Genomic DNA, 25,169 nt, shown 5'->3' on the forward strand with positions numbered 1-25,169 from the left:
TGCTTGCTCATGGTGAAATTAATGTCTTTCTCTTTTATGGTTCCAGAACTTTATGTATACTTGGTTAAAGAACTTAACATATTGTTATAACTATTTTTATGTGTCCATCTACCTTTCTGTAGATAGCACAATACATCATGCCTCCTTGGTCGGCAGCCATAATGCTCCTAGAAAACTGTGTCATCTGGAGAAAGAATACGTAGGCACTTTTAAAAATACTTGAATGACCTGTAGATTAGTAATATTTATCATCACTAGTCTCATCAGTCATTCAGTAATTTCTTTAAAAGAAGAAACTTTCTATCAGAGTTTTAATCAGTAAGAAAGTCCAGACATTTTTGATGGAAGGAAAGAGCTGTCAAGGTGGAGGAGGAAAAGTAAGATAGAGGAAGATCCTATCAGATCCACCAAGTATAAAGAATAATGCTGTGTCATATACCTAGGGAAGCAAAAGGTATTTGAGTAAGATAAACTGATAGGATTAGAAGTGCTGAGTTTGTATCTAAAGATCCAGACTACTTATTGCAATTAACTGCTATAACTAAATATTTTAAGATTTTTCTGAATCCAGTGTTCTTAGGACAACAGTTGAATATAGTGACAACACTGCTGACCACTGACAGGACTGTGCGTGCTCAGTTGCTCAGTCATGTCCAGCTCTTTGTGACCCCATGGACTGTAGCCTGTCAGGCTGCTCTGTCCGTGGAATTTTCCAGACAATACTGGGATGGGTTGCCTCCTTCAGGGGATTTCCTCCTCCAAGGGATCTTTCCAATCCAGGAATCGAACTCACTTCTCTCTTGCGTCTCCTGCATTGGCAGGCAGATTCTTTACCACGAGCCACTTGGGAAGCCCAGAACTTTGTCAGTTAGCAAAAGAATATTCAAATGGTCCTGTGAAGAAGATTGTGTGCTTTTGTTCAGAATAAATCATAAGGCTAGCAATTGTTAAGATGAAAAAGGAAGCTTGTCCACCATGTGACCAGAGTGAGTCGTCATTCCACATTGACTGTAACATAATGCCTACTATGCACAGAGAGCACTCTGCTGGGTATTCTGGGAGCAGCACAGGAAAGGAAATCCTGGGTCTCACCCTTAAGGATTATATTTTCCTTGGGCAAATAACTAAAGGCCTACAAAAGGATTTATTAGTTATCAAAGCAATTATTAGTATGTACAGAAAAAGGCATGAGAAATGGAAAAGTTTAAGCCCTAAAAAAAGTATAGAACAAGAAATGATATAATTTAGATGCAGAGAATGACTTCTTGGAGGGGCCAGTTTTGATCTGCATCTTTGAGGGAGTTAATGAATCAGTTCAGTTCAGTTGCTTAGTCATGTCTGACTCTTTGCGACCCCATGAGTTGCAGCACGCCAGGCCTCCCTGTCCATCACCAACTCCCGGAGTTCACTCAGACTCACGTCCATCGAGTCAATGACGCCATCCAGCCATCTCATCCTCTGTCGTCCCCTTCTCCTCCTGCCCTCAATCCCTCCCAGCATCAGAGTCTTTTCCAACGAGTCAACTCTCCACATGAGGTGGCCAAAGTACTGGAATTTCAGCTTTAGCATCATTCCTTCCAAAGAACACCCAGGGCTGATCTCCTTCAGAATGGACTGGTTGGATCTCCTTGCAGTCCAAGGGACTCTCAAGAGTCTTCTCCAACACCACGGTTCAAAAGCATCAGTTCTTCGGTGCTCAGCTTTCTTCACAGTCCAATCCTCACATCCATACATGACCACTGGAAAAACCATAGCCTTGACTAGATGAACCTTTGTTGGCAAAGTAATGTCTCTGCTTTTGAATATGCTATCTAGGTTGGTCATAACTTTCCTTCCAAGGAGTAAGCGTCTTTTAATTTCATGTCTGCAGTCACCATCTGCAGTGATTTTGGAGCCCCCAAAAGAGTTAATGAATATGGAGGGGCAATTAGCTACCCCACTGGGTAGCATAATGGCACGATATTCAGGGACACAGTGAAGGTGAAGGAGGGAAACAAGTTTTGTTTTGTGTGAGACAGGAGATTGGTCAATGAGTCCCCCAAAGAAGTATTTGTAGGATTTAGTAAACAGGAAGCATTTATTACAGCATTTTCCCCCATGTATAAAGCCACTCAAGTAGACAGAGTGCTGGTCAAAGGGAAGTTAGACATGTCCCTGGGTTTCACTCGTGGCTTGATGATAAAGAATCTGTCGGCCAATGCAGGAGCCTCAGAAGATGTGAGTTTGATACCTGGGTTGGGAAGATCCCCTGGAGAAGAAAATGGCAAACCACTCCACTATTCTTGCCTGGAGAATCCCAGGGACAGATGAGTCTGGAGGGCTATAGTCCATCAGGCCGCAAAGAGTTAGGCATGTCTTAGCTGCTAAACAGCAACAACAAAGACAAGTCCCTACTTTCAAGGAGCCTGCTGCTGCTGCTGCTAAGTCACTTCAGTCGTGTCCGACTCCGTGCGGCCCCATAGACGGCAGCCCACCAGGCTCCCCAGTCCCTGGGATTCTCCAGGCAAGAACACTGGAGTGGGTTGCCATTTCCTTCTCCAGTGCATGAAAGTGAAAAGTGAAAGTGAAGTCGCTCAGTTGTGTCTGACCCTCAGCGATCCCATGGACTGCAGCCTACCAGGCTCCTCCGTCCATGGGATTTTCCAGGCAAGAGTGCTGGAGTGGGGTGCCATACATTCTAAATAACATAGAATGTTAGGAAACAGTAACTAAAGCTTGACTAAACTAGGGTAAAGAGTCTGGAAAAGATGGATATGGTTTGAATCTGTAAAATGGGAATAAATAATGCCTACTTTATAGAACATTCTCTACCCCTCAATTCTAAGGTAACTTGTGCAAAAAAAAAAAAAAAAAAAAAAAGAGAGAGAGAGATGCTTGAATGAAGCATCACCAGTGAAACTTTCAGAAGAGGTGGGACTGGTTTGAGGCCTTGAAAGGTTTTAGAGAGGCCTTGTGGGTCTTAGAGAGAGAACATTATGATATAAAGAGGTAGAATTTGAACATGCTTAAGTAAGTTCCAAGAAGCTTTCATTGATGTTGAGTGAAAGGAGAGGCTTAAAAGGCAGCCTTGGAACTTAGAGGGTGATTGGTGCTTACGCCGCATCCCTTCTGCCTGGATCCAACCTTGTATCTTACTTTGACCAAGTGTTTACATGTTGCCATGTGTCAGCTCCTCTGCTACACAGGTATCAGGGATTATCAACTCTGAACTCCCGATAGCAAATAGCATCATACTTTATGCATACTAAAGCCCACCCCCATGTGTATTTATTGAGTTAGTAAAATGAATGCTTACGTACATTAGAAAAAGAGTGGTATGAAGATGACATTTTATGCTAATTATACATCAAATTATATAGTACAATGTGGGAGAGAAAATTGTAGAGTAGAATAGTAGTGTCTTGGAGAGGGCCAGATGTAATTTTCGCCTTGACTGATGGACTTACATACTTTGTGAATTTGGGTAAGTTTTTGCAATATGTATTTAATTCTGAGACCATTTTTAGCCATCTGCTCTTCTGTCCTTAGTTTCTTCATTTACTGAACAGCTAGTGCCTACTTCATAGAGTGGGCTTCCCTGGTGACTCAGACAGTAGAAAATCTGCCTGCAATGCAGGAGACCAGGGTTTGATCTCTGCGTCAAGAAGATCCCCTGGAGGAAGTCATGGCAACCCACTCCAGTATTCTTGCCTAGAGAATTCTATGGACAAAGGAACCTGGTAGGCTACAGTCCATGGGGTTGCAGAGTCTGACACAGCTGTGTGACTAAGCACACACATGCACCTTATAAAGTTGTGAGAATTCAATGAAAACTAGCTAAATGCCTGGCTCATATTGGGTGCTCCCTTATATATTATTATCATTATAATGTTTATTATTATATATTATTTTTTTTAGTCTTAATTCACATTGAAACTTTGATATACATATTTTGAGTGACAGAATTCACTCTTGTTCTAACAAAGTACTGTGCAAAGAACAAAATAATATACAGTGCTATCCTATAATATTTCATTGTATACCATACGATATTGTTTGCAACCCTGTTATGTCAAAATTGAATTTTGGAAACCATAATCTGTGACACAGTCTAAGAAGAAAGTATCTTTGGCCCAGTCCTTTGCAGGAGCAGTTCAGGGAATATTTTGCAGCACCTGCCTTGGACTCTTCCAGATCCTACACAGAATTGATATCCTTGACCCTCATAGAAATCCCCAAATTGTTGGCCATAGCTTTATATTCCCATTTAGCAGCAGCTGAAGAAATTAAGGCTCACGTGACAAGGTTAGTGAGTATGCAAACCATTCATAATAGTGGTAAAAAGCATAGACTGAAGTTAAATAGGTGCCCAATATGCTACTGGAGATCAGTGGAGAAATAACTGCAGAAAGAATGAAGGGATGGTGCCAAAGCAAAAAGAATACCCAGCTGTGGGTGTGACTGGTGATAGAAGCAAGGTCCGATGCTATAAAGAGCAGTATTGCATAGGAACCTGGAATGTCAGATCCATGAATCAAGGCAAATTGGAAGTGGTCAAACAAGAGATGGCAAGAGTGAATGTCAACATTCTAGGAATCAGCAAACTGAAATGGACTGGAATGGGTGAATTTAACTCAGATGACCATTATATCTACTACTGCGGGCAGGAATACCTCAGAAGAAATGGAGTAGCCATCATGGTCAACAAAAGAGTCTGAAATGCAGTACTTGGATGCAATCTCAAAAATGACAGAATGATCTCTGTTCGTTTCCAAGGCAAACCATTCAATATCACAGTAATCCAAGTCTATGCCCCAACCAGTAACGCTGAAGAAGCTGAAGTTGAATGGTTCTACAAAGACCTACAAGACCTTTTAGAACTAACACCCAAAAAAGATATCCTTTTCATGATAGGGGACTGGAATGCAAAAGTAGGAAGTCAAGAAACACCTGGAGTAACAGGCAAATTTGGCCTTGGAATACGGAATGAAGCAGGGCAAAGACTAATAGAGTTTTGCCAAGAAAATGCACTGGTCATAACAAACACCCTCTTCCAACAACACAAGAGAAGACTCTATACATGGACATCACCAGATGGTCAACACCGAAATCAGATTGATTATATTCTTTGCAGCCAAAGATGGAGAAGCTCTATACAGTCAGCAAAAACAAGACCAGGAGCTGACTGTGGCTCAGACCATGAACTCCTTATTGCCAAATTCAGACTTAAGTTGAAGAAAGTAGGGAAAACCACTAGACCATTCAGGTATGACCTAAATCAACTCCCTTATGATTATACAGTGGAAGTGAGAAATAGATTTAAGGGCCTAGATCTGATAGATAGAGTGCCTGATGAACTATGGAATGAGGTTCATGACATTGTACAGGAGACGGGATCAAGACCATCCCCATGGAAAAGAAATGCAAAAAAGCAAAACGGCTGTCTGGGGAGGCCTTACAAATAGCTGTGAAAAGAAAAGAAGGGAAAAGCAAAGGAGAAAAGGAAAGACATAAACATCTGAATGCAGAGTTCCAAAGAATAGCAAGAAGAGATAAGAAAGCCTTCTTCAGCAATCAATGCAAACAAATAGAGGAAAACAACAGAATGGGAAAGACTAGAGATCTCTTCAAGAAAATCAGAGATGCCAAAGGAACATTTCATGCAAAGATGGGCTCAATAAAGGACAGAAATTGTATGGACCTAACAGAAGCAGAAGATACTAAGAAGAGATGGCAAGAATACACAGAAGAACTGTACAAAAAAGATCTTCACGACCCAGATAATCACGATGGTGTGATCACTGACCTAGAGCCAGACATCCTGGAATGTGAAGTCAAGTGGGCCTTAGAAAGCATCACTACAAACAAAGCTAGTGGAGGTGATGGAATTCCAGTTGAGCTATTCCAAATCCTGAAAGATGATGCTGTGAAAGTGCTGCACTCAATATGCCAGCAAATTTGGAAAACTCAGCAGTGGCCACAGGACTGGAAAAGGTCAGTTTTCATTCCAATCCCAAAGAAAGGCAATGCCAAAGAATGCTCAAACTACCACACAATTGCACCATCTCACATGCTAGTAAAGTAATGCTCAAAATTCTTCAAGCCAGGCTTCAGCAATATGTGAACCGTGAACTTCCTGATGTTCAAGCTGGTTTTAGAAAGGGCAGAGGAACCAGAGATCAAATTGCCAACATCTGCTGGATCATGGAAAAAGCGAGAGAGTTCCAGAAAAACATCTATTTCTGCTTTATTGACTATGCCAAAGCCTTTTACTGTGTGGATCACAATAAACTGTGGGAAATTCTGAAAGAGATGGGAATACCAGACCACCTGATCTGCCTCTTGAGAAATTTGTATGCAGGTCAGGAAGCAACAGTTAGAACTGGACATGGAACCACAGACTGTTTCCAAATAGGAAAAGGAGTACGTCAAGGCTGTATATTGTCACCCTGCTTATTTAACTTCTATACAGAGTACATCATGAGAAATTCTGGGCTGCAAGAAGCACAAGCTGGAATCAAGATTGCTGGAAGAAGTATCAATAACCTTAGTTATGCAGATGACACCACCCTTATGGCAGAAAGTGAAGAGGAACTCAAAAGCCTCTTGATGAAAGTGAAAGTGGAGAGTGAAAAAGTTGGCTTAAAGCTCAACATTCAGAAAACGAAGATCATGGCATCCGGTCCCATCACTTCATGGGAAATAGATGGGGAAACAGTGGAAACAGTGTCAGACTTTATTTTTCTGGGCTCCAGAATCACTACAGATGGTGACTGCAGCCATGAAATTAAAAGGCGCTCACTCCTTGGAAGGAAAGTTATGACCAACCTAGATAGCATATTCAAAAGCAGAGACATTACTTTGCCAACAAAGGTTCACCTAGTCAAGGCTATGGTTTTTCCTGTGGTCATGTATGGATGTGAGAGTTGGACTGTGAAGAAAGCTGAGCACCGAAGAATTGATGCTTTTGAACTGTGGTGTTGGAGAAGACTCTTGAGAGTCCCTTGGACTGCAAGGAGATCCAACCAGTCCATTCTGAAGAATTGATGCTGAGGCTGAAACTCCAGTACTTTGGCCACCTCATGCGAAGAGTTGACTCATTGGAAAAGACTCTGATGCTGGGAGGGATTGGGGGCAAGAGGAGAAGGGGACGACAGAGGATGAGATGGCTGGATGGCATCACTGACTCGATGGATGTGTGTCTGAGTGAACTCCGGGAGTTGGTGATGGACAGGGAGGCCTGGCGTGCTGAGATTCATGGGGTCGCAAAGAGTCGGACACGACTGAGCTACTGATCTGATCTGAAAGTTAAATTAATAATTAGGACGTAAGATAAAGGACAGTCACTAGGAACACTTGGAAAGGATTGCTGAAAAGTGGACTCCTCTGATGTTATTAAGTGCAAGTGTTGTCTCATTAGTCTTTTCAGCTTGTTGACTGTGAAAAATATATGTAAGTTTTTTTTTTCTAAAGATCTTTTTGGGAACAAAGAGTCACAAAACACCACATTTCACCCCTCATGGTTTTCACTGAAAATTTGTAAACTTTAATTTTGAAGAGTTCCTATTGTACTTCAGCAGTTTGTTGTCTCTTGAGTGTTTTTTAAGAACAGGTATGTTGCACTGCAATGAATATAGAGCCCGGATGATGTTTTGACTTGAAGGATTCATTTTAGTGTTTAAAAAGTTTGTGTGATGTAAAACAGCATCTCTAACTCTCCGTTCGCCAAGACTTCAAAACTTGCAGTCAGCTTTGAGAAGCTCCCTCTGTGTCTCCATCAGTTATCAAGTTCTGTATATTCTTGTCTGCTCATCACTTTTCAGAGCAAATGTCATTTCCTCCTTGAAGCCTGTCACGATGGTGCACCCCTGGTACTTGGCATTTAATCACAGTGAGACTCAGTCCATTACTGAATGTAATTTTTTTTTTTTGTTCACCTCTTTTTAAAAATTTAGAAAATTTTTTTAAATTGTGTTTTTATTTTTAAATTATGAAAATATGATGACACATTTACAGAGACTTGGAAAATACAGAACAAAGTTACATATGTGATTTTTCATTTAAAAAATGAGTGTCTATTCCACTACGAAGCAGTGACCATACCTTATTTATCAGGGTGTGCCTACCACCTAACTCACTGCCTAGCACATAGTAGGCACTTTGCCTCAAGATTTAGTGGAATGAATTACTTGGATTATGGTCGAAACATTTTTGAGACCAGAGATAACGCTTCTTTGTAATATCCAAAGACTAAATTGAGAAAAGAAGAAAGAAAAATTATAGATAGTAATCTTGAAACTATGTAGTTACAGAGGGCTTTGTTATTGTGAGCCTGCCAAAAAAGTGAGTCAAGGTTAAACCAAAATCTTTTCCTTCACAAATGGTGACTTCCCTCTCAATACTAGGAGAATTTTTGTTGGTAGTTTTTATTTTAAAAGACCACGATATTGATGAACCTATTTGAAGGGAAGGAAAGGAGACACAGATGTAGGGAATGGACTTTGGACACAGTGGGAGAGGGAGCGAGTGGGGCAAATGGAGAGAGTAGCATCAGCTTGCATACACTGTTGGGTGTCTGGTGGATGGATGGTGAGAAGTTGCTGTGTGGCACAGAGAGCCAGTCTGGCTCTTGCTGATGATCTGGAGGGATGGGATTTGGGGAGAGGAGGGAGTCTTAGGAGAGAGGGGATATATGTGTAATTATGGCCAATTTGCATTGTTGTGTGGCAGAAACCAACTCAACTTTGTAAAAATTTATTTTTTAAATTAAAGAAAAAAAAAGACCATGATAACCCTAATAGGATAGGAATCAAATGCATGCCCCCAAATTAGATGACTGTGACTTTTTTATTAAGTGAACTCCCCCTACCCCTAACTACCATTGTGATCCATCTGTGTAGGATTTGAAATTCAAAGTAGGGAACCCTAGAGTTTGTAGTGTCTTTTGAGGAGTATGAGATCACCATGCGTATAAAACACACCCATGTGAACCCTGCCCAGTAGCAGCTAGACAATGAGATGGAAAGTCTGTGCCTGAGTTGCTGAGAATCTTCCATTTTGCCTTGTTTCTACAGCAACCACCTTGTGATCGAGTGATGAGGAGCTCCCCTCACGCTAAAGACCATGCATCATACCTCGTGTCCTGCGTGAAGGGCATTGAGCAGGTGCTTGTTAAGGAGTCAGTCCAGAAGAGATTTTATAATTATAAAAACTAGATTAGTTTTAATATTGTAATACTTTTTTTGTCATTTTTGAGTGTTTCTCTTACTCTTCATTTAGACTTCATTGACAGTTTTCTCATTAACCAGAAATGGACCATTCTCCAACCCTCAAAAATACTGAAATACAATTTTTAGTTATTATAAGACAAAAGTCAAAATGCTTGTTAAAATTTTGAGAATGCTTTAAGCATGATTATTGTTTAAATGCTTTGAATTAAGTGAAATATGCTCAGTTACACAGATCTGTGCTTTTAAAAAACATTAGCATTTCCAATTCATATGTTGTAGCTTAATGCCCCATTTATATTTAACATTATTATTTAGGTTGATTCTTAAGGTTGTATTTAACAGGAATATTTAAGTGTGTAACTTCAAGGGTAGCTGAAAGGTTCATAACAAAAAATTTTAGCTGCTTAGAAGATGAAATGCCTAAATATATATAAAAATCCTTTTATTATAACTTGTAAATGAACACTTTTGGACCGATTCTAACTTCAGCATTATTTTTTTTATGCCTCTTATAACATGTTTCAATCGACCCATTTATCACTTTTACGAGTAGCATAAGTAAATTTAGTGCATCTGCATATTTATACACTTTAAATAGACCAATGTAAACAGTTTCTTATCTGCCATATGTTGAAATGTTTTAGTAAAGACATAACTGCCTAGTCAACAAAGAATGGCATTGAATTGCACTGTTTTGGAAAAAAAAGTTAAGTGAACTAGATGGCTGTTAATCTGGTTCTTTAAATATCATAAACAAAAGTATCAGAATGTGTTTCCAAGGACAAAGGCTGAGTTTTCTGGGCTTTGATTGGTCGCTGCCTTGTCCTGTCCCACAGCCATCCTTAATTGGCTTTGGGTAGATTGGAATCACATAAGCAGAGTGACATTTATTACTTTCCTAGTTGTTTCTTTGCACTGAGCCCCGAGATTCCCAAGGAGAAACTATAAAAGATTTCTTTCATTTCGTCCATGATCTACGGGAGGGGATCCCTCTGAGAAGAACAGGCATGAGTCTGAGTGCAAGAAGGGTCACTCTGCCCGCAATAACGCCCATAGTTCTCCAGAAAAGGGTATGTGACTTCTGCTTTTTTCTTTTCTTCTTCTTGCTTTTTTTTTTTTCCTTCCTGTAACTGTGTTTATTAGCGTGTTGGTCACTTTCGTTACCTATCCTGAGAGGGGCTAGAATTCATTGAGGCTGTAGGTGATTAAAGGACAGATTATTGAAATTAGACTAAGGGGGAAAAAAAAGCAGGGCCAGCACATCTCTGTTGTAAAAAAGCTCCTGTGAAAGCAGTTTGGTCTCAATTTCAGGGCATTGTGATTTAGAGACTGTATTGAAGCTTTTTCTTTCTTTTTTCCCCCTTCTACTGTAACTTCAGGCCTCTTTGCTTTTAGTTCAATAGGCAATCTGCTAGCTATTATGTTTCATATTTGTTTACTAAGGAGCAGTTTCTTTGTTTCACTATAATTCATAATATATCCATCTTCATTGTTGAATGGACTGTGTAATTGTTTTACTATTTAAACATATGGCACCAGTTAATTCGCCTCCACTTTTCTACCCATTTCTATTGAGTTTCTGCTTTCTTGCTTAAGAAAAACTTTCCATTTAATTACCCTGTGAAAAGGCTTTCTGTTAATTATTAATGCAATCGATCCTTTGTGTGCAAATATTTTGTCTATTAGTTTTTTTGTAAAGTTTATTCCTATGTCTCACTCGCTGCATTGTACTTCATAAGGTAATAAACACAACACATAATGTAGCATTTAAGTAAAGCTGAATATACTAAACTTCTCTTGGAAATGCACCAAATAAGAAGCATGTATTGAAATCCTTAAAGTATCAAATCTGTTGTATAAAAAAAGAAAGCACCAAAAAACATTTTGGCACTGTAATTTTTGAATGATTTTGGTGACTCTAGAAACTGTAATGTTATTTCCATACCTAACTTTTAATGGTTAACTATCAGTGTATTTCATTAAGTCAGATGTCATGGTTTAATTTATTTGAAAATGACAAATCTTACAATTAGAGTTTTTTTTTTTTCCAAGAAGTGTCTCTTTTTATTGTTCTTAATTTATTTTCTTATCCAATTGACTACTTATTCACCAGGGACATTTTACTTGGCAGTGAAATAGTATATGATAATTTTGCCAACATTTGTTCTTATCTTTCTTGATGTCTTTCTCTCATCTTGAGCAAATTTAATTAAAAATATTTTGCTTTGAGCTGGAACTTTTATTTTGACTTAGACTTAGTAGTGTATTAATAATGACTATATAGATTTCTGAGTCACCAGGGATGCGAAAAGATATAATAGCATATATCATATCTATGTCCTTATGTTTGGGTTCTTCTTTATCCAGTTAATTTTTCAGTTTGGATTAACCAAGAAACTTTCATCGTATGGTATTTTTTGCATGACATGTTGGTGTGGTGGAAAGCATGCCACCTGGATTCTCCATTTCCTAGCTGTATGACCTTGGGCAAGTCACTTAAACTTGGCATCATTACCTCGTCACCTATAATATAATTGTTGAGAGATTTTCATTAAGTGCTCTCTTCAGTCTTATTTGTGTCTATAATTTTGTGAATCAAGTATTTGGATTTTTATAACTATAATAAAATATTTAAACCATTTCTTATTTTCTTAGTGTATAAAATATTAGAAAAAGATGCTGTCATCTTCAAGTATTTGGAGCAGTTAGTCTAGGGGAAATTGGTGTGAGTAAATAACATCCAGCTCTGATTGGTAAGTAGCAAAACAAGATTACTGTGATTATAATTAATACTGAGTCTGAGCTGCCAATAGATATATCATTGTGATTTCTCTTGGTCTTTTATAATAAGCTTGTAGTCAGGTTTCTATTATAATAATTAAATAAGTCAAAATTCCCTTTGCCCAAGTCCATGTTATTCCTTTCCTGTGAGAACACATATTAGATGTTCATATAATTTAGCACATCATTTGCTGAAAATATGTAATACTATTTCTTTCTCCCAACATTTTAATCCCTAGAGGACCCATTGTCTGTAAGATTGTTCTCAAAATCTTAGTGTTGATCTTATTTTAGGAACTGTGTGTTTTTCTGACTAAAAAATATCCATCTGTTCTGGTCACACCATGCCTTTTTTTCCGCTAAGATAGGAAATTACTCCGTACTTGTAATTAACTTGTCATTTCTATATGCACCATAATTTAGGATGATACAAATTAATACAAGCATTTCTCAAAGTATTTGGGGGGCAGCTCTTCCTTTTCCAAAGAACGTAGGTATTTTTTCCACAGGTTTGGCATAGAATTTGCTCATCCTGAATGAGTGGTGCTTGCAAAATAATTTGCCAACTGGAACCATAATGATTTCAAAGGCTGAGGACATTTCTGAAAATGCCTAATAGTGCTAAGGAGTCAGTTTCTTATCAGCAAGTGCATATGATTTAACTGGGTATAAGATCTCCTGAGATGGATTGAGAACTTGAACTTTAACATGGCTCATAGTATGGTATGGGTCTTTTTTGTAGCAGATCAAAGATGTTTTGATCTTTGAGGAATAGGGTATTTGTGTGGACTCTCTATGAAGTAAATTGGCAAGAGCATTTTACTTTCTCAAATTCTATTTGGATCTGATTTCCTTGATTCTAGTTAGTACTTAATCAAGGTTCCAGTGAAGAAAGTTTCATCGTCTCTCTCAGAAATGATCACATCCTCATCAAGTGTGTTGAGTGAGTTCTTTACCTCACAGCATTTTTCTCAGATCACTACTAGGTTATGCCTTTTTTGTTCCGATGAGAAGACTGAGTCTCTTGGGTGTTGAGTGACTTATCAGGCAAGGTCACTCAGAAGGTCAATGGCAAAGCTAGAAATAGAATCTAGGTCTTGTGACTTCCAGTGTGCTTCTCTTATTAGATACATGTTACCTCCTGAATTAATATGTTAATGAAATTGCCTTATGGTGTGTTTAATTGCCATTCAGCTTCTAGTCTGAAATTAGCTCAGACAAATCCTTTCATCTTCCTCTGCACCTCCACCAACTCCCATATGCTCTAGTGTAGAAAACATTTTATTCAGAAAGCAACTGTGAGCAATAAAATGAGTGTGTGTGTGTGTGTGTGCATGTGTGTGTGTGTTTGTGTGTGTGTGTGAAAGAAAGAGTGGGGGAGAGGAGAATGGAGAGAATGAGAGAGAGAGAGAGAGAGAGATGGAAAGGCAATTGTACCCAGTGCTCTAATTGGGTTCATTACATCAAGAAACTATTTTAAGGTCCCAGAGAGTTAACAAAAGACTGAAGCATTATAAGGCTTACACTAAGTGCAATATAAAATTCGCATTCTTTTTATAGAAAGACTGCAAGGTCAGAAGGCCAGATGTCCATATTTTGATTCTGTGGGTAGAAAGGGTTCTACCTCTTTCAGATTAAAATCATTTTGCAAACTATGTTTCCAAGCATTTCTACATTCTTTATCCATACTACAATTACAAGAGACTTTCAAAAGCACACAAAATTCTAACATGTCTTCCAAAATCTCAGAGAAATAAGAGATACTTTTTAGAATATATTTTTCATAAGATTCAAATCATTTTGAAAATCCAAAATTGATGAATATAATATGGAGCAAGGCCATTTACTAAACGATCCAGTTCCCCCATTGTACAAGACAATAGTTTGTTATACTCATTTCTCTCCTCAAACAATTAGAATTATTGCTCTGAATTTCTAAAAACAATTTTATAAAGAACGAAAGAATGTAGATCTTCATGTCACTATTTTGCCCAGAAACTTGTAAATACGTGTGAAGTCAGTCCAGGCGTACGTAGCACTCACTGTGCTTCAGGACCTGGATCCACAAGCGTCTCCCCAGCTTCCTATGAAACTTCCATGCAGCACGTGGGTTTTCTCCTTGTGCTCCAAACAGCGTGTGCTGGTTGTCCCTCTGTACTTCTGCACCCTGACTTATGCTCCATGGCCTATAGACAACTCCAGGATCCTGTTTGTTTTCCCAAAGGCTATTGGCTGTGTCCCAGCTCAGGCTGTAGTACCATCCTGAAGCCTTCTAAGACTCATTCTCATCACATCTGTCTTGATGATGTCTTGGCTCAGATGTCAGTGGCTGTACCTTTATTACTCATTCCTCAATTCAGTAATGCCTGCTCGGTGACATTAGTTTCGTTATTACCTTTTATGATATTTAAGTCTTATTATCTTATCCTTAGGTATCTTAAACTTTCTGACTTTTCATATTTGACTTTTAGTTTTCTTTGTGGACCTCGTATATCTTTTATATATCTTGCTCTGTTTGGTTTTCAAAATTTGGTGTATTTTGTTTTATAACTAGATTTTACGCTTTGAAGGAAAAGACTCTTTAAATAAAGTGCTTTGTCAGTTGCAGGCTGAATTTAATTTCATGTAACCGGAAAACTCAAATGACAGTGTATTAAACAGGGGAGAGATTTATTTTTCTTTCTCTTTACAAGAATTGGTCCAAAGCTAACTTAGCCTTCCTGCAATGTCCTCAGGCAACCAAGCCCCTTGCTTTCTATCGTACCATCCTTAGTGTGGGTGCCTTTTCCTTTTATGGAAAGACAATTGCAAATTGCTAGTCATCCGGCTCACATTCCTAGCATACAAAATGGGAGGAACCAAGGGTATACAGGCTACTTCTGTCAGTTATTAACGGGCCACCAGGGAATAACCAGGAGCTTCTGCTCACCACTTACTGGCCAGGATCGTGTCATGTGGTCTGGATCCAAGGGAAGCCTGGCAATATAGGCCTTGAACTCCACACGCTGCCCTTCTCATCAGAATCAGGAGATAGGGAGGATGGTTCTTTGTGGGCAACTAGCTGTCAAGTGCCTCCTACATATAAGGCATGCAGAAAATGTTTATCCCTTAGATTTTGATTATTGTCATGCGAGCTATAAGATATGGTTATGCTTTTTGAACAAATATATTTTATTGCTTGATTGGAGACAGTAAAAATTTAGTAAGTGGGGAGAGAGCAGATTTCCTGAGAAGGGGAGGCTAGTGGAGATCATAGATGGTAACTTGACTTTAGGTGGGTGCCTTGCTTGAAAGGTGGTCTTGAAGTGGTAGTGAGTACTGTTTTTGCTTATTTGCCTGGAGTTCTCATTCCTGCTAAACCTTAATCTTTCTTCTGTCCTTTTAATTTTTATACAGGGTAACAGAGTTGCATATTCATGCAGGAAGGGTACCACATAGATGAATGGATTTTGTGTTTTCACAGAATGTTTCTTTTCCCTAAAAGTGTGCTTTTAGGAAGTGTGATAGAGTGGAGATTCTATTTTAGTCAGGAAATCCTGAGTTTGAACTCAGCTCTGTCACTGATCAGTGTTGTGACTTGAGGTGTCTTCTTTTTAAACCTTTCTAACAGTCAGTTTCTCTGTCTTGGGAATGATGGTGCTTCCTCACAGAGCAGTTGTGAGGATTAAATAGGATAAATATTTAGAAGTACTTGACATGTAGTAGAAGCTCAACAAATGTGAATTTCTTTTTTTTCCCCCCTCATCTGGCATGTGTTACTAGTTTCATAAACAGTTTAAAATCTGCCTATTAAAAATGGTGGTGGTGGGGGCTCTATCCTGTTAAGTAGGTATCCAAAAATTTTTTTATAACAAATGAATCAACCAAAAAGTAGTTGTCCTTGATACAGTGCAGCCAGGGAACAAAAGACAATATGTCTCTCAAATTCTTGTTCCCTCTGGTTACTTTCTGAAATGAAGACTCTAATTTGAATTAAAAAAATTAATCCAACTATTATATGCTGATGAATATTTTTTTAAAAATCTGGGAATATAGATTTAAATATAATAAGATAGGTATTTAGATAACTTCTCCTTTCACTCTCCTAGGGATTATCCATCAGGGACTTCCTGAAAGAGGTAAGTTGTACCTAGTGTTCAGACATTGTCTCAGTAGACAGAGGGACATTACTGGACTGTGAGCTATATGCTGATAGGGGCTGTGTCAGTTTTGATCATCTCTACACTCAAGTGCCCAGCACAGGGAATGTACAAAGCTGAGATATAATTCCTATTCATTGAATAAACACATTTTTTAAAAAAGTAAATTGGGCTTTTTTGATACTGACCTGTTACTAGGATTTCGTTCTTTATCTTTCTGTAGCACTCCTTTCCTTTTCCCTATGTTCCATACCTTGTGGTGAGAAGTCATGCACTCAGGGCCCATTTTAGCTGGTCCACCCTGCTTTTTCATGAGCTCTGTTTCACCCCAGCGCCCACCCCCCAGCTTGTTGCCCTGGGCAGTTTTGAGCACTCCCTGCCATCCACATACACCAATAGAAATAAAAGCAGCTATACAGTGTTCAGCACTAATTTCACGGTCTCTTTAATCCTCTTAACAACCCTAAAGGATTGGTGGGCAAACGCAGTCTGGGATGAGAAAAGTGAGGCTTGGAGAAGTTACCCAAAGCACATTGCTAATGAATGATGAGGCAGGACTGAGCCCAGGTAAGCCCTGCCTGCACAGGGACTGCCTGTCAGAATTGATTGGCGCATGCAGGCTGCAGAGCGGGCTCCACCCCGCAGCTGCCAAGCCCTTGCTTCTCACCTGTAGTCTGTGCTGTACTGTGCTTAGTTGCTCAGTCGTGTCCACCTCTTTGCAACCCCATGGACTGTAGCCCGCCAGGTTGTTCTGTCCATGGGGATTCTCCAGGCAAGAATACTGGAGTGGGTTGCCATGCCCTCCTCCTGGAATTTTCCCAACCCAGGGCTTGAACCCCGGTCTCCCGCATTGCAAGCAGATTTTTTGCTGTCTGAGAGGTGGATTCTTTGCCATCTGAGCCACCAAGGAAGTCCAGGAATACTGGAGTGGGTAGCCTATCCCTTTTCCCAGGATCTTCCCAACCCAGGAATTGAACTGGGGTCTCCTGATCACAGGTGGATTCTTTACCAGCATAGCTGCCACGGAAGCCCACCTGTAGTTTACTCTTTGGACAAATCTCACCTTTTTTTTCTTTACTCGCTCTGTCTTTTGCCTTCCTAGTTATTTTTTCCTTGATGCGCACTCAATCTTGCTTCAAAGATATAGTGATCAAACCATATGAGAGAGTTCATTGGACCTCAGTAGAAATCTCTTGGAACTTATTTTGCTTTCAAAAATGTATCGTAGTAGTCAATATTATGAATGGAGTGCTATGAGTTTGCTGTCACTTTGCTCATTTTACAGGATGAGGAATCTAAGACTCATAGTTGATAAGCTGGTGGTCTAGGATCTGATCACAGAGCAGATTTTGGGAGTCTACTATGGCCTCAAGCCATAGTCTGAACCTCTGCACGAATGAGGGCCATACTTCGTATTAGTTTGCAAACTACAATGTCTGGTCCACTTTTGGCAATGAAAGCAGATTAAAAATAGCTGGGCTGATTAACAGTCTAAGACTCTTGCTCGGGGCCGGTCTTAGGGCTGACTCTCCTGGCCATGCCTCAGCACCCTAAGCCAAATCTAGAAAAATAAGAATCTCTTTTTGGCAGAAAACAAGAAGTAAGACTTTTGGTTATTTCAGTTATTAAGCTCTCTGAAAGGATAAAGATTTTCTACTCCCAAAGGATATTAAAAATGCTTGCTCTTAAGACAGTTTCAAAAGAGGGATTAAAAAACCATTTTGGCAAAACAGCATTGTCCTGTGTTGTTTATAGCTTCCTAATTGGACTTCACATTTGGATACACACATTCAGTTGTGTCTGTGAAGATACCAGGAGTTTTATTTTATAGTTTCAAAAGTCAAATTAGTTGGGGTAGTTTTATCAGGATTTGAAGAAAAATTTTGCCATGATATTCCAAATGCCAAGGAGGATCTCAGCTTGAGTTCCAGGAAAGGGGACTTTATATTATATACCACCAGAAGTGACATATACATATACATATGTGTGTGTGTGTATATATATATATATATATATATACACGTATAAAATATATACATACCACCCTATACCCCATCCCTAACCCTTCTTATTAAAGATTTAGACATGATTTATCTTAAAAATTCAAATAGTTTAGAATGTTTAAAAATAGATTTAAATTTGTTAGAAGCTTACAACTATTTTAAACAGGACCTCTATCAGTCAGTTCAGTTCAGTCGCTCAGTTGTGTCCTACTGTTTGCGACCCCATGAATCGCAGCACGCCAGGCCTCCCTGTCCATCACCAACTCCCGGAGTTCACTCAGACTCACGGCCATCGAGTCAGTGATGCCATCCAGCCATCTCATCCTCTGTCGTCCCCTTCTCCTGCCCCCAATCACTCCCAGCATCAGAGTCTTTTCCAATAAGTCAACTCTTCGCGTGAGGTGGCCAAAGTACTGGAGTTTCAGCTTCAGCATCATTCCTTCCAAAGAAATCCCAGGGCTGATCTCCTTCAGAATGGACTGGTTGGATCTCCTTGCAGTCCAAGGGACTCTCAAGAGTCTCCTCCAACACCACAGTTCAAAAGCATCAATTCTTCAGCGCTCAGCTCTCACATCCATACGTGACCACAGTAGGGTTAATAATAGTAAAAGTGAAAAAAGTAAAAGTTACTCAGTCGTGTCCAGTTCTTGGTGACCCCATGGACTATACAGTCCATGGAATTCTCCAGACTAGAAAACTGGAATGGGTAGCCTTTTCCTTCTCCAGGGGATCTTCCCAACCCAGGGGTTGAACCCAGATCTCCCACATTGCAGGCAGATTCTTTACCAACTGAGCTACCAGGGAAGCCCAATAATAATAAAGCAATATTAAATATTAAAGGGCTAACAAAATTAAAACAACTTTCAAAGCATCCTGTTTTCTTTCTTTATTTGCACCGAGAAATAAAGACTCCCTCTCCTGGCTGTTTCTGAATATGCCTTTTTTTTTTTTTCTTCTGGCAAGTTGTGCTAAAAAAAGTGAAACACAAAGAATAACTTTTTTGACATTCAAAAAGCTGGGTGCTTTGAGCCGTATTTGCATATGGTTGCATATTTGGGTTTTCAATTATCTAATGTGTTTATACAAGATGTCTTGTCAAAACAGCATCGTAAAGTTGGGTAAGCAGATTGGAGAGACCAGGTAGGAACCCAGAGACGGATTCCCTGGTAGGTTCTGCCAGTGAGCAGATGGATCCCCTGGCAAGTCAAGGCCCTCTTCAGTCTCAGCTTCTTCACGTGTAAAATGAGAAGATTTCAGTGGGTGTTTCTAAGAGTCCTGGCAGCCTTAAGTATTTTATAATTCTAACAGTACTGCTGCCATTTTTTTTATAGGAATGTGCTTGTACTTAGTCACTCAGTTGTGTTCGACTCTTTGCAACCACATGGACTATAGCCACCCCAGGTTCCTCTGTGCATGGGATTCTCCAGGCAGGAACACTGGAGTGGGTTGCCATTTCCTACTCCATTTTATGGAACTATATATGTTTTATACTGATACACATGCTTTGCACTGATAGAAAAGACATATTTAGAAAAGTGAGAAAAGGTAAAATTATAAAAAATGGATATAAATCAGTTTTCCCTAGTGCTATCTCAATATGGGAATGTTAGGTCTAGAAAGTGATAGTTTGCATGCTGTTAAAAGTTCATGAAATAATACCCGCAGGTGTATCAGAAGACTGAATATCACGTATTTCATTGATTCTCTGGCACCCTACATCACAAAAAGTATCATTATCTTATATGCTTCCAATTAAACTATGCCATAACCATTGATGGTAAGTTACATCTAGGGTTCAGAGAAGTTAAATATGAGAAGATATGCTTTTGAAAATCACTGAAACAGGAAGGTTCTAAAAGTGCTTTGGTTGATGCCAGGCGGCTCAAGAATTTACAGCAAAAAGTCTGATGGGTCCTGGGCTCTGATAAATATTCTCTTTCCTTTCCTCGTGTTTTCTCCTCTTTTCTAAACTCTTCTCCACTTGCCCTTCCCCTACTTGTCCTTCCTCACTGTGTGAGACAGTTATTAACTTTTTCGCTTAGGCATGTCTTATGGTTATTCTGGGAACAAACGACTGCTGAAAAACTGAAATGAGATACTGGAATAACATTGTGTCCAACACAAGCATGACCAGTGGTTTTCTGCTTTAAATATGAATAAGCATTAGCACTTGTGAAGGTTTTTTTTTTTTACTTCAAAGATGAATTAGTCAGCACTGGCATCTTCACAGGAATTACATGAGTTTTAAAAACACTGAGGCTTCAGAGAACACTCCTTTGATGAAGTTACTGGGAACATTAGAGTGGGATTTGTGCTTTGACCCTCTTTATTATTTGTGTTGGATTTAGGTCCTAAAATAACATGAATATATTCATATGCATATGTGTGTGTCCACGGTTTGGGATATTTTTAGACTTAATTTTAGTGTTTACTTTCTTTTATAATGAAATTGGAGCTGTTTCTTTTGCCCTTTTTCCTACCACGTAACAGAGCGCACTGAAAGGGCTTCTGATATCTTGCTTTATAAAATTGGACCCCCGCTTGAGCTAGGGTCTTTCTTGCTATCCTTGAGGGAGAAAGAAAGTCCGAGGAATGAGCAGTCTGCCTGGCTCTTGGCCTGAGAAGGAGAGCAGAAAGGATCAAGAACAGAGAGGAGCAAAGGGGCTTGAAGGAGAGTTTCTGGGCCCTTCTTTGCCTGCAGACACACTTTCTTCTCTTGGTTGGAAGCCTAGACAGGGCATGATTCTCCAGTGTCACCGATCCAGATTGTCAGGTGGGGCAGTGCTAAATCTCCTGCCATGCCAGGCTTGGGGCATTTCCAGTAGTGAGGCCACACTGGGCCTCAGGCCCTGATGCTAGACGGGAAATGAATTCATACAGCAAAAAGCGTCATCCTGGCTTTCTGAATTCATACGGAACTCCCAGAAGATCTGTATGGATCCCCAGCCACACAGATGCTTTGACTCTGAGTTAGTTCATCTCTTTATCCCAGCACGCACTCTAATGTTCCTGCTAAAATGTAATAACCTCCAGATGTAACCAAGTTGAGGATTTTTACAGAGGTGGTGTGGGGATGACCCACCTTGTGACCTTGAGGGATTGTGAGCTGACATTTAAAGAGCCTAGATCCATAGTTACTTGATGGAACGGCCTCATCAGACCCTGAGCTGTCCACCTCTGGTTTCAAATGTGAGAAAAAGAAAAAAAATCAAAATTTTAATTTGGTTAATAAGCCATTGTCAAATAGATTTTTCTGTTACTTGTAACTGAACTTGTTCCCAAATGATTAGATCGCCATATGGTTATTTATCATTCTCTTACCACTTGATAATCTTATTCTAGTAAAACTGTCTTTTTAAAACTTAATTATCTATTTCCAGCCATTGAAAAAAAGGTAGTTTGTCATCTGTGTATATTAAAAGGGATCCACTCTTGGGGTGCCCTCCTCGCTAGTTTGCACTGATGGAAACCAGTGTCCAGCAGTGCTGGGCCAAGATACTTCTTCCATAGGCCTCCCAGGGCCCATGCTTCCTTCCCTGGTCTTGGGAATTCGGTCTCTCTCATCTCAACTGAGTCTTCCATCTTCTGTTTCATGCATAGTTTTTGCCTTTTCAGTCCAAGTGTCTTTGCTTATGATATTTGTTCCACCCATATGGTCTTTATTTTTTTCAAATTCTCACAAAGTCCTAGAGATGTCATCTCATCCACTTTTGTTGAGTCTGCCGATTTCTTGAAAACTTTGCCTGTGTTTTCTCTTTGGTCTCATGTGTGCCCTTCCTCCCCTAGAAGTTTTTAAACCCTGTGAGGTTTCCAAGCTACTGTTTTGGAATCCCTAATATTGTCTCCTACAGAGCTGTTCGTGATGGCATCAGTCATCACTGAAGGAGTGTTTACGCTGTGCTAGGCACTGTGCTGACTGCTGGAGGAACATCTTGGGAGTCACATACTGACGTCATCCCTGGTGTCACGCAGCATGCTGAGTAGTGGAAGCTGATGGATAGTAATCACATGGTTGCACGTATGCACACATGAAACAAAGGGCTGGGACCTACACTGGGAGGAGCATTGAAAACTTTCCCACAGAACGGATGGTTTATCTGAGGGAGGAGAAGCAGAAGGTGGAGGGACAGTGTTTTAGGCAGTGGTAGTAAAAGGTTCAAAGACCCCATGTCAGGAAGGGGCATGGCTGTTTAAAGAAACTGAGAAAAATATGATCAGAGTTAGAGAATAAGGGAAGGATCATAGGGAATAAAATTGAAAGGGGCCACCGGAGTATGAAATGGACCCATTTATGTCAGTCACTTGTAATTCTGATATTGGTGACAGTATCTATTTTGAGTTAATATCTGATAGCTAATTGAACATGTAATGCTCATGCTCAAATAAAATATGTTGTTGAATGTCTCATCTAATGACAAGAATTTAAGTCCCTACTATCTGATTTCTCCAAACTATGTACTGTTTTGCTCTTAATAAATATTTGACAGCTAGCAAAATGTGAAGGGTAGCAATAAGGAAGCAACAGCTTTTCTTGAACTGTTAGGATCTTTTGGAACAGTCTTTGTTTTTAAATATAACATTTTGCTAAAGGTTTGGAAAAAGCAAGAATGAATATATTATTTGCCATTTCCTTCAAGGGAACACACTGAGCTGCTTAATTCAAAATATCTTTCTCTTCTTATCTTAGGACGTTGCGTTCCTTATTTAGAAGAATGTAAAAATCCAGGGCTACTCTGACCTCTATATAAAAATATTTCACTGTTTTAGGTACATTGCCTATCAGTTAAAAATAATGGAGAAAAAAAATCTGAAGCGTTAAAAGATATCTTTATAATCTGGCTTTACTTGGATGATAACGTTTTAAAGAGCATTAGAAATAAGCTTTACTTTGGGACCTAGTTGAAATCAGATTTCTATGGACTTTACCTTGTTCCTTATTTTCTATTAATTATATAAACATCATATATAATTAATAGGTACAATAAATGCATTTATCTTTCTTTTGAAAAGTTAGGTAATTTTCATTCTAGTAAGATCTTGGTATTGAAATGATAGTGTTTAACATATTTAATTAAATATTAAATGTGGTATTTAAGGGTGAAGTGAAGTCGCTCAGTCATGTCTGACTCTTTGCGACCCCATGGACTCTACCAGGCTCCTCAATCCGTGGGATTTTCCAGGCAAGAGTACTGGAGTGGGTTGCCATTTCCTTCTCCAATTTAAGGGTACTTAATCTAAAAATAAAATTTAATTTTTCCCAAAATAGAAACTTTGACACAGAAAACGGCCATATCCAGTGGTCTTTTTCCTTCTCTTTTGCTCATTCTTTCTTCTTTTTTTTTACAAAAGGTCTCTTGCTTCATCCTGTAGATTCTTGCTCATGTAGTTATGCTTAGTCTGTGCTTGTTTTTTACCTGCTGAATGATTATCACCTTTTCCTCTTTTCTCTGAAGAAAAAAGCAATAAATGGGGGAAGGTTATCAAGTAGCTAGTTACTTGCCAATGGGCCCAGTGCCTCTTTCTGCTTTGTGGTATTGCCAAATGACCAGATGACAATCCTGAGTTTTTCCCCTTATTCTAGGATGAATCCAGTTTGGAAAGGAACTAGCCATCCTGTTCCATCACTTTCTTGAGTCTTCAGGAAGGAGGAGAAAGGCTGACTGCTTAGCCCCTTCCCAGGGCTTTCCTGAGGCTTCCCACATAATCTGTTCTAAGAATCAGAATTTCCAGAGAAAATAACAGATGACCACTGTGTGTGCTTTGAGGGCAAAGCAATATATATCAAATTGACTTTCAACTTCAGTCTCTACTTTTTGCTGATAGTCTTCGTCTTATGTTTTAAGTCATTCATCTCTTTTAGTCCCTAGGCTTTCAGATCTTTTCTGAAGTTAACCATTTCTTGCTGTTTTTATATATTTGAACATTGTTGTGTCTCCTGATGTCAAAATGAGTTATGTTAATTTTTTAATCTCTTGCCTCCACTTATTTATTTATGAAGGGCCAGTCTAGGGCAGTTGGGGTGTAAAGTATATAAACTGCCTTGATAAGGATGTCAGCCAAAACAGAGAGCTGCTCCATCCACATGCCGGCATGTCCTCTTGCAGGGGCTACTGGGTCTTTATATTACGTTTTCATTGCTGGATGCCACATGCTCCCAGAGCAGTTTAAACTGTAAACCACTCTAAAGGCCAAGGCTGCTCTGTCAGGATTATAGTGATACTTGAGGGCTTCCTCAACACAGCCTGTGTGTACATTGTTGGCTGTCCTCCGGAGCTCTCTCTGTTCATCCTGGCAGGATGTTATAGACAGATCTTATCAATGCTTGTCTTCTTGCTAATCAAGCGTTTGCTCATTGATGAGACAAAGACAGTTCCTGTTCTTCTTTAGGGTTCCAGGAGGATTTCTTCTTGCTAATATACAATTGCAAATGATCTCATGGATCAATTGATATGACTTCTTTTTATCCTATTTTTTTTTACTTTATATAGAAAGTTGAGGATTTGGGCCACTACAAGGACTTCCCTGATAGCTCAGCTGGTAAAGAATCTGCTTGCAATGCGGGAGACCTGGGTTCGATCCCTGGGTTGGGAAGATCCCCTGGAGAAGGGAAAGGCTACCCACTCCAGTATTCTGGCCTGGAGAATTCCGTGGACTGTATAGTCTACGGGGTTGCAAAGAGTCCGACACGACTGAGTGACTTTCACTCACTCACTCAATTAGAAATGTACAATATCCCTTTATTAAATAGCATGATTATATGATCTCCATATCTCTCTGTTTTTATCTTTCAGTATGTGGAGGAAATAGGATACCACTGTTTAGCTCTAATGATTCTTAAGAGCAACTCTGCTATTTGGTTTTTGTATGATCACAAAAGTTTGTACCTTAGTTTAAATCTGTAGTAGTCATGTAGTTTCACTTATGACTTGATATTTTTCTTAAATAGGAAAGTTTAGTGTAATAATAATATTGACAAGGGGCATATTCAACCTACTAAAGAGTTAAGGGTTAGATTATCTTTCCCCTTTTCATATATT

General features: G+C 39.4%; 1 protein-coding gene across 4 annotated transcripts in view; it reads left to right on the forward strand.

Annotated features, from left to right (window-relative positions):
- Positions 1-25,169, forward strand: part of GRB14 (growth factor receptor bound protein 14) — a 128,612-nt gene that overhangs the window by 49,211 nt on the left and 54,232 nt on the right. The window contains exon 1 of one of the 4 annotated variants that reach the window (XM_027559108.1): positions 10,044-10,279. The exons of the other annotated variants lie outside the window; for them this stretch is intronic. Coding sequence (XP_027414909.1) covers positions 10,217-10,279 — 63 coding nt within the window. The 5' untranslated portion in view covers positions 10,044-10,216. Of the gene's footprint in view, positions 1-10,043; positions 10,280-25,169 lie in introns of those variants that run through there. 4 annotated transcript variants of the gene reach the window in all.

Source organism: Bos indicus x Bos taurus, chromosome 2, assembly GCF_003369695.1.
Source record: "Bos indicus x Bos taurus breed Angus x Brahman F1 hybrid chromosome 2, Bos_hybrid_MaternalHap_v2.0, whole genome shotgun sequence".
NCBI lineage: Eukaryota > Metazoa > Chordata > Mammalia > Artiodactyla > Bovidae > Bos > Bos indicus x Bos taurus.